The sequence below is a fragment of the Arachis hypogaea genome, chromosome 4 (assembly GCF_003086295.3).
Source record: "Arachis hypogaea cultivar Tifrunner chromosome 4, arahy.Tifrunner.gnm2.J5K5, whole genome shotgun sequence".
Lineage (NCBI taxonomy): Eukaryota > Viridiplantae > Streptophyta > Magnoliopsida > Fabales > Fabaceae > Arachis > Arachis hypogaea.
Window position 1 is genome coordinate 4281227 of NC_092039.1, and position 14295 is coordinate 4295521.

At 33.4% G+C, this 14295-nt stretch overlaps 1 protein-coding gene across 1 annotated transcript; it reads right to left on the reverse strand.

Annotated features, from left to right (window-relative positions):
- Positions 1-7839: 7839 nt before the first annotated feature.
- Positions 7840-10801, reverse strand: LOC112794160 (transcription factor MUTE). The gene is made up of 3 exons (XM_025836281.3): positions 10655-10801; positions 9558-9950; positions 7840-8074 (listed from the first exon to the last, which is right to left on the reverse strand). Exons 1-3 carry the CDS (start codon positions 10748-10750, stop codon positions 7985-7987), a joined length of 579 nt encoding a protein of 192 aa, XP_025692066.1. The 5' UTR covers positions 10751-10801; the 3' UTR covers positions 7840-7984.
- Between the last annotated feature and the right edge of the window lie 3494 nt (positions 10802-14295).

Consider the following 14295-nt stretch of genomic DNA (forward strand, 5'->3'; position numbering starts at 1 on the left):
AAACCCCTTCAAACAACAAAAAGCTCACATATAACGATAGGCCCTGGAGGATAGCTACTAGAACAACCCGAAATCCAACGCCCATTAGAATCTCTAATAACACAACCAATTCCTGCTAGGTTCCAATCAGAAAACAGACTCGCATCACAATTAACTTTAAAAGTGTCACCTGTTGGAGGTTTCCACCTCCTTCGATCCTTGAAAGTTATACACTTGGTACTGGCAGACTTTCTTAAATCATTAGCAGTAATCCGAGCCATAGCAACAACCTTATAGTTTGACCACTGATCTCCATTATTGAAAATATCATTGCAACGATGCCTCCACACCCACCAAAGATCCACCCCTACAATTGCCTCATTGCCCGGCATGACCTTTCGAATCCAAAATTCCAAGGAAGTACCTTCAAATGAATCAATAAGCAAAGGATCCAACATTTGCCAAATGCATCTTGATTTCTCACAATCCCTAAGACAATGCTCCATTGTTTTTAGATCTGCATTGCATCTCGAACATCTGTCCGAATCAGTTAAATGACGCTTGAACCGGAAGGCATTTGTCGGAAGCGCATTTTGTAGACCCAACCACATCATCATCTTTATCTTCTCTGGCAAATTAAGGCGCCAAATCTACCCACAGTTGCTATTTTCGATCGAATTCACTTTCTTTGTCAGGAGCCAACGATAACCTTCTCGAGAGCTATAGGCTTTTAGTGATGCGGGCCACCAAATCCATCCGGGCTCCGATTCTGACATTAAAAGAGGCCCAAAACTGTGAAGAAATTGTTTGACCTCATGAGAAATTGGCGTTACAAGCTTATCCCCCTCCCAAGTACCATTACTCCACAAATCAACAAGAGAAAAATTTGTTTCAGATATGTGAACATAAGACGTAAGCTCACAAAGTTTGCCAAGAGGACTCCACTCATCATACCAAATCGATTGTTGCATATTTCCCACATTCCATCGAAATTCTTCTTTTAAGATATCATAAGCCTTTAGAATATTCCTCCAAGTAGTTGAGGCATTGTGACAATGACTGCTGCCCAAGTCCTTGGAATTCTGGAGGTATTTGTGAGTTAGAACCTGCACCCACAACTTGTTCTTATTATTTAGACAATCCCAAACCAACTTGCCAAGTAGAGCCATGTTCGCACAGAGAGTATCTCTAACACCCAAGCCACCTGCCTTCTTAGAAGTTATAGCAATGTCCCACTTGACCAACGGCAACCCTCTCCCATTCGCTTGACCTTTCCATAAGAACTAACGCATCAAAGAATCAATCTTGTCGCACGCATACTTCGGAAGAAGGGAAACTTGCATATTATAAACCGGAATAGAAGCCATCACCGCATTCACAAGACAAAGTCTGCCTGCCTTGTTAAGCAAGCACCCTTTCCAACTAGCAAGTTTTCTCTGTATCTTGTCAATGACCTCCTGCGCCATCTTCCTAGAAGCCCTATCATGACCAATATTAACTCCCAAATATCTTCCCAGATCTTGACAAAATCGGATACTAGAGATCCCTGAAAGCACCTCTTTTCTTCTCGCTGAAACATTCTTGGAACATTGAGTCTTAGATTTATGGATATTCACCTTCAGTCCCGATGCTTGAGTAAACATATCCAGTGTCTTCATAACCTCTGTCACCTGAGTTTTTGTTGCTTTACAGAATAGTAAGAGATCATCAGCAAACATCAAGTGAGAGATTTTTGGGCCATGTCTAGAAACAGATACGGAGATCCAGAATCCTTGAGAGACATTATGCGATATAAGACAAGAAAGATTCTCCATACAGAGCACAAAAAGGTAAGGGGACATGGGATCCCCTTGTCTCAGCCCCCTCATGGGTTTAAAGCTTTGAAGCCTATTATCATTCCACAGAATAGACAAAGAGAACGAAGTCACACAAGCCATGATAAGATTAATAGTAGCCACAGAAAAACCAAATTTGATCAAGGAAGTTTCAAGGAATCTCCAGTCTACTCTGTCATAGGCTTTTTCAAGATCAATCTTAAATGCCATAGAACCCTTCTTCGACTTGGTTTTCCTCATGAAATGCATTATTTCTTGCGCAATTATTATATTCTCCGTTGTTCCTCTCCCTGGAATAAAACCACCCTGAAGCGGTCCAATGATCTCAGAAAGGAAAGGACGAAACCTATTAACAAGAACTTTTGTAATAATTTTGTAAATCACATTACATAAACTAATAGGACAAAAATCTTTCAGGTAAGACGGAGCTTCAACTTTGGGGATCAGAACAATGAATGTGTCAAACACAGCCGCACTGATGGTCTCACCTGCAAAGGCTTTCTTCACTAAGCCCCACACATCACTGCTAAGAGATTCCCAAAATTCTTTATAAAAGAGAGCTTGAAATCCATCTGGACCCGGAGCCTTGAAAGAATTCATGCCGAACACAGCTCTTTTCACCTCTTCGAGAGCTACTAGTTCAACAAGCTTTTGGCAGGCCTCTCTACTAAGAGAATGACAAGGGAATTTCCCCATGGCATCCAAATTAACTGCCTCCCTTGTAGAGAAAAGTTTTTGAAAGAAAGAGTTTGTTTCCGATTCCAAAATCGTCGCCTCAGAAGACCAAGTGCCATCTTCAAGAAACAATCCATGAATCTTGTTCCTTTTTCGCCTGATTATCGTTTGAAGATGAAAAAATTTAGTATTTCGGTCTCCACATCTAATCCATTTTTCTCTAGATTTTTGGTACCACATTAGCTCTTCTTGGAGGAGGATAGAGTTCAGCTCCTCATGCAAACCTTGCTCTTTAATCCGCTGCTCCGGGTTTTCCCATCTTTCCAGAGACACTTGAATATCATTTAGTTGTCTTTTAAGCTCCTTCTTTTTAACAAACAAATTTCCAAAAATCTCTTTATTGAAATTAAGCGCATCCTTTTGGACTTCAAGCAAACTCTTAATAACATCTGGGGCTCCTTTACTCCAAGCTGTATGAACAACATCCCGAAAGAGGGGGTGGGTTAACCAAGCAGCCTGGAATCGAAAAGGACGGTTACCTTTCTTAGCAGTCCCCTCCTTCTTGCATCTAATGAGCAAGGGGCAATCAGAACGAAGATGCGCTAACACCTCATTATATGCCTCCGGGAATAAAAGGCGCCACTCTTGATTGATCGCCGCTCTATCCAATTTTTTTGCTACCTGCAGCCCACCTTTCACCGTTCGAAACCAAGTAAAATTTCTCCCAATAGCCCCCATATCAAACAAATTACATTCAGCCAAGGTTTCAGCAAACTTCTCCGATCTTGCATTATAAAAGGAACCTCCTCTCACCTCGTTCTGCATCAGAATATCATTAAAATCACCTAGCACAATCCAAGGGCCTTGAATCATATTAGAAACCCTGATCAAATCATTCCACAACCTCATACGCCGATGAACATGAGGATTAGCATACACAACACTACAAAAACTAGAAAAAGCACCCATCTGAATCTCAAGGCTACTACACTGATCAACTGCATCTAAAACTCTCACTGATATTGAAGGATTAGAACATAAAATCCAAATTCCTCCACTATGACCACTTGCCTCTACAACACCAACATCCCGATAACCAAGCTTGCTCCAGAAATATTTCAAACGCTCAAAGGGTACATGAGTTTCCAGAATAATAAAAAAAGTTGGATGATATTTACTAACTAACTCTTTGCAGTGAACTCGGGCCAATTTGTTAGAAGCCCCTCTAATATTCCAGGAAAGAAAATTGATATCTATATTATCCATAAAACTAAATTATCAAAAAAGGCACCAACCTCAGGCGAGGACCTTTATGAAGAAGTAGACGGGCTGCCAGGATTTTTTTGAGAGTCCTGCTTCTCCATTCCCAACACTTGTTCTGGAGCACTCTCCATCGCATTAGGTGACGTAGAAGGTGAAATCCGTTGCTGCTGACCCACTCCGCCATCATTGCTCAGCGGCACCGGCGAGCTTTGGAGAGATGCCGATCTCAGCCTCTTATGGCCGTTCTTGATTATAGGAGTGAAGGTCGCTACAGCGGGTATGAGATTGGCACCCTGATTTTTTCCTTTGCCAAGCGTTGGAGCATGGTGCTTCCTGAACTTGGAAGACCCAATACTTGCCCCATGGCCCATCAAAGCCTTCTCTCCTTTCTTTATGACTGGGCCGTTACCTGAACTTAGCCCAATCTTCTTTGTAGAAACCAAGTGCTTCTTTTCCAATGAACCATTTTGGGCTACTTTTGAAAAGACCATTTTTTCTTTTCCCTTAGCTATCACTTTAGTCCACCCTTCCTCCTCCATCACGTGCCCATTTTTAGCCTCCTTGCCATGCAATGTAACCTCATCTTTCTCCACATAATCCGTAACTGACGCGGACAAATTGGGATTGTTACCAAATTCAAAATCTTTCTCCATTTGGTTTCCTAAGCGTTGGCCACTCAGATCCGTTGCCTTCCTCACCGCCCCATCACTGCGAGTCTCATCCCCGGACTTAACATCTACTGCCTCTCCCTTGCATGTGACTGCGGTATGGCCGAAACAATTGCACTTCTCACATAACAACTGCAGGCATTCGTACTCCACATCATATTCATAGCCATCAACAATAATCTTCCGAACAAACTTGACTAGGAAATAACCAAAACCCACGTTGAGAATCTCGTAGCTACCCTTGAGTCTCCATATCCCCTTTATTTTATGAACCAAGGCCATATAACTGAAGTGTTTTCCCAGAACTTTAATCACAATAGCTTCGTTGTAAGGCTCTGAAAGAGAAATCCTGGTTTCGTCAGTGAAAGTTACTGTTGGCGGCTTGGGGTCACCTTGCTTCTCCGTTACCATTGCTAAGGCGTCCCATTCTAACCCATCTACTCTGCGTTGTCCCACTGCTTGTGAAGAACCAATAACCTTATCGCGAAAAGATATCCTCTGAATCCCACTATGACTACCCTTACGCGAATCCTCTATAGCACCTGGCGCAACCCTCCCCATGTTATTCTCCTTGAAATGCTCATTCTCACCGTGTGCTGCCCTCGGACCTTCTCCCCTGCTCTTACCGGACTCTCCTCCCTCACCCATTACTAAAAATTTTTTATATTTACATTAAAAATATATTCTTGTGTAAACCGAAAAAAAAATATATATTCTTGAGTCATTAACCAGTGCAAATATAAAAACTTTTTAACCCTTAGTTGTACAGAAAAAAAAAGTTATTCATATAACATTATTGTTATCATAAATAGCATAACGTTGTTTTATAAATTTTCATTGTATTTCTGAGAATATATGAAGGGGCTATTTAATAACATCTCCCAATTTTTTTTCGTTGTATTGAATGATATCGTTGGACCCAAATAAAAAAAGTAAGATATCACAAGCCCGTGAGAATAATAACTACTATGTTTGGAGGTCCAACCCAAGACTAGAGAATTTGAGTATGGTTTCCTTCTGGTTGAATCTGTGTTTTCCTGCTTCTTCAATAGGTTAGGCGCGTGAAAGAGTGAAGAGAGAGAAGGAGTTACTGTTTGTTACCCCCCTCCCCCCACACACGATTAAACAACCCCAATCTTAGAGGTATTATAACACTAGGCAGTGTTTGGTTGTTGTCTCAAAAAAATAGAGACATAGACACAAAGACACAAATACACATGAACACAAAGATACACAAATTTTATAACATGTTTGGTGATAATACACAAGACACATGTATTTAATTCAAAAGTCTATTTTATCTCCAAACTAAAACAACTCAAGTGTTAAAAGATAAAGGATAATGGTTGGAATTTTAAAAAATAATTAGGGATAGAATTGGAAAAATCAGTGTCTCATAGATTGTCTTAGTGTCACAGCTTGAGAGAGATACACTAAATACATATCTTTAATGTGCATCTGTGTGTACCCGTGTCTTTTAAAATTTTATGTCTCAGCAAAATACACGTACCACCGTGTCCATGTCTCTGATGGACATGGACATTAACCAAACGGAGCCTTAGGACGAACATACTGTTCAGTCTCTGTCTTTTTTTTAAAAAAATTAATAATAATAAATTATTAAGTATGATTTAATTTTTTAAAAATTTTTTTTAATATTTAGTCTAATATAAATAAAAATTAAGTCCAACATAAATATTAATAATTTTTAATATCTAAAAATTAAATAATAATATCAAAAAAATAAAAAAAGATTATTATTAATATTTTTTAATTAAATAAAAATTTTTAAATTCTATAAAATGGATTCTTTTTATTTTTGTAACCGTCCTTCTTGATTCATTTGGTATTTTAATTCTTTCTATTTTAATTACTATAATTGAAAGATTTTTTTTTACCTATGAATATTTTTTGTTAAATTAATAAAAAATATACATATTTTTTGTACTTTAAAATATATTCTCTATGAGTATATTTTTATAATATGACACACTCGTTAAGATTTAAACCCAAATACAGGATATTAAGAAGTATATAATTTTACCACTTGAACTAAATCTCAGTTGCATTATTGTTTGAATTCATGGGTATGGGTTATTTTTTAGTTGGGTCAATTCCATCCTGCCATACCCAAAAAAAAGAGAGAGAAATGGCCCAGTTCAAGAGAAGACCTTCCTTGACCAAAAACTATAAAAAAGAGAAGACCTTACAGTTGTTGGAAATTTGGTTCAAGTGGTATATCATATGTCTGCTAAACAATCACATTGGAATTTAAATCTCATTAGTGGAAAAAAATAATCCATATATTGTGTGCGGGGGGTGTGTTGTGTTGTAAAGACAGAAAAAAAAAAGACATTGAAAGATATTTTTTGTTTTTCTTTTTTTTTTTGTTGCATGTGGTGAGATAGAAAGAGCGTAAAGAATGAGAGAAGTGAACTATTGTATGTGTGACAGGAATATAATTGAATACACCATTGCTATAAGCAGTATTTATACTAATGGAACATTACATAAGAGTGTTGTCAATTATTGAATCTGATATACCAGTCCTACGTTAAGCTATGAAGTATAGACAAATTACCAATCATATCTCTCTAAAGAGTGTTGTCCCACCTAAATCACTTAAAGTATAGTTATTAAAACCAAACCAAAAATCAAATATATATGAAATCACTGAATTCAATTATTAGTCCAACCTGTAAGTTATAGGTTGAATTAGTTGATTTGGTTATAACAGAATTTGATAACATAACTGGAAGCTAAGAAACCAAAAATCCACATTTGATAAATTTTTTCCTAGGCACTAGTCACCATCAATAAGAAAAGAGGTAAAAGAAATTGTACAAATGAATGTAATTGACAACTATGACCCTATTATATTACTTGTGAAGTAACAAGCAAGATCTAATTAAGTTTAACGAAGTAATATATTAATTCTTACGGAATAAATTGAAGTAAATCAAACGGAAAAATAAAAATAAGAGACTTGCGCTATAGACATACAAATATATATTGAAAATATATAAAAATATTAAATATATACTAAAAATCATCCACTAAATTAATTAATATGTATTTATATATATATATATATATATATATATATATATATATATATATATATATATATATATATATATCATTTAACTCATTTTTTATATGTATTTTATTTTTTATATACATCTAATATAGTTGTAAGTAAATAATGGGATTTTAGAATAAAAATTATAGTATATATAGTAGTTGATACAAAGTAGATGGAATCATTCATTCATGTAAGGCAATAAAATAAAATGTTGATGAGTACAATAATAAGTGGTTAGGAATCATTCAGATCAGAGACGAAAAACCACACATACACAGCATGCACGATGCATGAATAATCATGATGATTGCATGCGTATGATAACATATCGATCTATTTTCTAGTGTCATGAAGTCTATGACAAACATAAAACCCTAAGTTTTGGTTTTTGTGCATGTCTCTCTCATGCACCGTTATATTTTATTTGACAAATGATTGGAAATTGAGTCTCTATATTATGTTGAAATGCTACATGATTATCAGAGCACGGTGATAATAGCCTCTGTGCAGAAGCTTTGTTGTACTTCCATTGCTAGTTCCTCCAGACTCAGTTCACATTCCAGCCCTATCTGCATTGGATCATGCCAAAGTTATATATTAACACTTTTTAACATAATTATTCAATTTAATGTCATATTAGTATGAGAAAAGTTTATATCTTAAAAGTGAGATAATAAATAATTAAAATATAGAAAAGTTTAGGGACCAGCAGTTTTATTGAATTTTGGCCAGCATGTAACCAGCAGAGGAATATGAGTCATTGGATGAAATCTCACACCAATCTCATACCATCAAATCATCATTGATGACTAGTTGATGGCTAACAATCACAAAAATTGCTGGCCCTAACATTACTCTTAAAATATAATGTAAAGTTATTATCTGTTTTAACTGCAAATCAAAGTCATTTATTCATATATAGTATTATTTGTTGTTTGTATTAAATTTTTTAGAGTATTAATAGTTTTTTTATTTTTATTTTTTAAAAATTAGAAAACCAGCAGAATTTAAATTTTTTAATCTATAATTAATCAGTAATATTTAAAAATATGACAAAAAATATATTGTTAAATTGTTAAACTAAGAAAAATAGATTGATAACTAAAAATACTAACAAAAAATAATAAATTATGTTATTTTCAGTTTTCACTTGGCGATGAAAATTTTGGCATTAATATTAGGTAGTTTAGTTATTATATGCATGACACGTAAAGTAGACACGTACTTTACTACCTACTACCTAGTAAGAGGTCACACTCACTCTAACTACCAACTACCAACAGCTTCGGTAGCAGGAATATACATACATTCATGTTATTTCATGCTGCACATGTACACAGGTTAGTACTAATCAACATTTTCAGCAAATTAAGTAGTCCAATTCTTAGGTATTTCGGGAACAAAGTTTTCTCTTGTTTTCATTCATTTATCGAATTATTATTTCCATATCAAAAGAGCAGTTGATAGTTTTTTAAATAAAAAGGGAAAGACATCCATTACCAACATTGATCATAACCGTTAATAAATCGATCCAAGTATCATTTCTTTAATTTTCCGTTTGTCATATATTATTCAGCTTATGTATGTGCATGTGTCAATTAATTAATAAGCTTCCTAAATTGGACGATCAAACGTAAATCCATAAGTGAATATCCATGCATGGATTCGCCTAGTTCAAACAATGATTTTTAAGTGTATTTAGTATAGAGATATTAGGGACTAATCCTATATACCTAACATCTTATTTTTCCTTAATTATTAAAATTTAAAATTTAAAAATTACAATATTAAAAAATTAAATTTATAAAGTTGCTAATTAAAAATAATTAAATAATAATTTAGTCAAATATATTAAATTATTTAACGATTTTCAACTAATAATTTTACATTAAGACAATTGTATGTGAATTTTCACCTATTTTATTTGTACGAAAGGTGTATTTACGTAATTTATTTGTACAACTTTAATTTGTTATATATATATATGTCTTAACCTAATTAAACAAAATAAAAGGCAAAGTGATTATGAATTATTGAAGGGATTTTTTATACCTTAACAACAAAATGATAGAGAACTGTATCCTCCATGCTACTGATGTTGAGATGAAGAACTTCAAAGGAAAGTGCTTCCAAAACAGCAATGATCTTTGCAACTTGACCCGGAATCCTGTGGGAAATTACTCTCAGGATCACATTAGAACCTGATATTTTAACTTCCACATCCGCAACTGAAGAGTTGCAACTTGCTCCTAGTTCCTTAAAGGAACCACCACCCATTCCGGTGGGGCTATCGTTCTGCTGAAATGCCGGCTGCAGCGCTTTTGGGCTTGGGCCTGGGCTAGGGCTTAGGCTCTTTCTCCTTTTCTGGGACTCCAAAGCTTGAAGCACTTGGTGTAGCTCCTTGATGAACTCTATAACTCCCCCTATTATGGACGCTTGATCTCCCTAAAATCATTCATCAAAGAAAACAAATAACTAACGCGTTATAATTTTATCTCATATGAAGTTAATAGCTTAGAATTGTTAAATAATTGAACAAATTTGACTAAATTGTCATCTAATGACTCTCATTAATTCTTAATTTTACATTGAGTTAACTGTATCTAAGTTTTTATCTTTATTTAAACTAATAACAGATGGCTAAACAAAAATTCAAAAAATATTTGTTAAAATAGTTTAATCATGAATAAATATAATTATTACTAAACAATTCTTAAAGTACTCTATCTTTTAGATATAATTTTTTTTGAGTTATGTTATGTGTATACTAAAATCAGCCACTAAAGTCAGCCACCACTATAAAATACATGCTTAAATTAAACCACACATGTATTTATACACAAATATATTTGTGACAAATTTTAGTCGCTGATTTTGGTGCACAAATAGTATTTCTGAATTTTTTTCGTTAGCACAAAACTTTTTTAGGATCTATTTTGATAATTAACTCTAAAATATAACATAGAAACAATAGAAATTTGATGATCTCAATACTTGGATAATTTCAAAGGATTGATTTTCTCATAGACCATTTAGATGCTAGAAAAGCCAAATCTTAAAAGAAAAGAAAAGATAAAAAAAATATAGAGGGTTGAGCAAAAAATAATAATAGCAGTGCATGATAAGTAAATAAATAAAAGAGTTAATACCCTTTTAATATAGAAAGATGGAGTTAAGGATCTCAAAACTTTGAGATGTTCATTCATCTGCTTTCTCCTGTTCCTCTCAACAGCTATGTGAGACATGTTTTTGGATCAAGGGAATTGTCAATTGTATATAGGGTTTAGCTTGTTTAATTTCTTTATGAGCTATAGTTGACTAGGAATCAAAGTGTGTGCTATTTATACACGAGTGAAGAGTCCTGAGAAGACAAGGAACTATGTATGTATGTTAATAATGTTATATGGTTTGGTAATAAATGTCATAGGTTGCTTTCTCGTGAAGTATTCTTTAGGCATTAGTAGTAACATTATTATTTTTTGCACAAAAAAGATACACACACGCACACATACCTTGGGTTATAAAACATTACGCGTCTCACGCTTATGATATTGCGTACAATTACGTGCCCTCGTGAGTTAAAAAATACCATCAACCTTAGCCTCAACCTTGTTATTCTTTTTCATTCTCATCACCTTTATTTCCCATGCATTCTTAGCTTCTTATTTTATTTTTATCTACTCTCTTTCATTCCTTCATGCATGCCTTGCCGAAATCTTCATCATTTTGCATCCACCTACATACATACATAGATAATATATGTCCACCGAAAAATAGAGTATTTAATTAAAACAAACTTCTTTGGGTTAACTTGTTGAAACTTTTTCTCGAGGTGTATGTATAGCGAAGGAATCCATTGGAGAGAAGCAAAATCCCATTTATTAGTTAAATCATCGTCTTGAACACTCATAAAATTAAACTATAAGATTTAGTGTCAGCTAATATTTTGTTGTTGTTATTTAAATGCAGGTAACAGCATCATGGATAAATCTAAAATGAAAATATCTTATATCTTATAATGATAGGATATATAGCCTCTGACTATTGTTATATGAGTGATGATTGAGAGTATTATTATCCTCGTAATTATTCTTTTAATTATTAAGCGAAATATCGGAGAATTAATAATTTTTTAATATTATTTTTTTTTAAAGTTAGGAGTGACACTTGAATTCGTGACTTTTAGGTGAATATGAAAAGATTATACTATTGTATATTAATTAATATTTTAGATTAATATTTTTTTATATTATTAAAATTTATTATACAAATAATTTTGTTAGTTAAGTATTGATAAAAAAATAATAAATTTTTAGTCATGTAATATTATTCAATTATTAAATATGTAAAATATAAAAAAATAAAAATGAGCTATTATTAACTCAAATTCAAGATAAATATATAAAAAAATATTAGTAAAGTAACATTTTTCATTTTAAAATATGTCATTTGTAAAAAATATCGAAATCACAAAAAAAAATTCTCTCATTTTTTTAATTAAAGAAATAAAATATAATCTCTAATCTTTTAATTTTTTTATATATTTTTTTAAATTTTTTTATATATTAGTAAGAGATTATATATTTTTTTAAGTGAAAAAATTAAAAAAAAATTGAAAAGATCCATTTAAAAAAACTCAATATGATGATTCAAATCTGGCCCCTTTGCATTCATTTTGTTTTTATCTTGAGTTTTTTCCGTTTACGTTTTTACTTTTGAGTTGCAACGTGTAATGGGTCTAGCAGACCCAATTAGCCTAGATATACTTCTTTGGATTTACACTAAGCGTGTCAATAACAGTATACCATGGCAAAATAAATCTGGTTTTCTGTTTTTTGGGCCCAGCGCTGGGACTGTCCAGCCCAATAAGATTTGTCCTAATTAAAAAGGAATAGTAAAAAAGTTAACACTAAGTAAGTTGAGTTAGGTCAGTTTCGTTAAACTTTTTAAATAAGTTCTTTTGAGAAAGGAGTTTAAAATATAAGGAATTTTATTAATAACAAATTTAAATAAGTTATTTTGTGTTTAGAAAGTTATTATAGAAATCCTTGCTTGAAAAGTTGTGCATTAAATAGGAGTGATAAAATAGCTTTTGAAAATAGGAGAAATCACATTTTTTAACTTCTTGAAAAGCTCTTAAATAACTTTTTAAAAAGTTAAATGTTTATCTAAAAAATTATACCAAACACTATTAATGTAACTTTTTATAAGTCAAAAATAAAAAAAAGTAGCTTTTTGGTGTTTCCCAAACAGACCCTTAGTCTAATAATTAGTTTATTAATTTATTTAATAAGTGTTAGAGTTCGAATTTCGTCTTATATATATAATAATTCATTAGCCAATGATAAATTCTTAAATAAAACTCACTATTGTGGCGAATTAATCATTGGTCTATCAGACTAGAAGATACTGTAATAAACCAAAAAAAAATAAAAAATAAAAAAATATGAAAGAAAGAGAATACAAAAGATATATAATAATTTAAAAAATATAACATTTTTAAAAGTATCTATAACTTTTAAAAGTAATAAATATGGGTATATGAAATTTTAATTTTACTAAATATAAAAAGGTTAACATATACTTTTTAAAAAAATTAAATATTTCTTTAATAAATTTTATCAGTTAAATGGAAGGGTGTAATATGAATTTTATTGAAGGGAATACCAGTAGCAGTAGCAGGTATAACACACTATAGAGGACTCAGGCCTCAATGTATTACAAGAACAGAATCAGTATAATAAAGAAGAGAAGAAAAATTGTGAAGGAACGGCATTAGAGACAATCCCCGCTCTTCACCCAAGGACCACATCACGCTAACGAACGTATTCCTCTAACCACCTATTAGTAGTTCTCATTCTTGCACTTCTTCTTGGACCTTGATTTACCCCTATGCTTGCCATCTGTCCTTGGCTTGTAACTAATTCCTCCTCCAACATATGTGGCTTTAAGGCATGATTGTTATTACTATTTTCTGTATAGGTAGCCTGGTTAACCTCAGCGTGCTCTGACTTTTTCCCATTCGTTACATTACCCCGCTTATCAACAACAACCTTGTCCTCAAGGTTGAAATCAGGATAAGTATGGCGCAAATCATCAGCTTGACCCGCAGTTGAAGAATCTCTTTACCATCTTTGATGACTGTTCTCGTACCTAGAATCTCTTGCGGTTCCAATAAAGGACCCAACTCTGTTGTGCATAGAGGAAGGGGGAGATAATGGTCAACCTTCTCACCCCTAAACTTCTTTAAAACTAATATGTGAAACACATTATGAATCTTGGAGGATGCAGTGCCAATTTATAAGCCACGGCACTAAACTTACGACAAATCTTAAATGGCTCGAAATATCGCATTGCCAATTTTTTATGCTTTCTCAAAGCAACTGAATGCTGTCTATAAGGTTGAAACTTCACCAACACAAAATCACCTTCTTCAAATTCAACCAAACGTGGCTGCTTGTCTGCAACTTAGATTTTGGTTGACATATTTTGCTCAACTTTGCTTTTCGCTGACCATATTTGTTAGCTCCTTAGGGGAAATTGCCTACAAATGACCTTAGATAAAGTTTGGACAGAGCAATTTTATCAAGGATATTACTAGGGGTATAGAATATAACAACAGAGTTTGATGATTAAATTATGGTTTCTCACAGCAGAAGCCTAGCATAGATGGCATATCTGTATGTAGTTTAAGAACCCATAGTGTGTGTCTGTGAAGGGTGTGTGCGTAGTGTATAATAACCAAAAAATAAAAGATTATGGTTTCTCAGATGGCAGAATGGACAGCCAC

Coding starts and splice junctions, on each gene's coding strand:
- LOC112794160 (XM_025836281.3), bottom strand. CDS start 10,750: ATGTCTCACATAGCTGTTGAGAGGAACAGGAGAAAGCAGATGAATGAA. Junction 9,951..10,654: donor CATCTTTCTATATTAAAAGG/GTATTAACTCTT, acceptor GAATGATTTTAG/GGAGATCAAGCGTCCATAAT. Junction 8,075..9,557: donor TCTATCATTTTGTTGTTAAG/GTATAAAAAATC, acceptor GATCCAATGCAG/ATAGGGCTGGAATGTGAACT.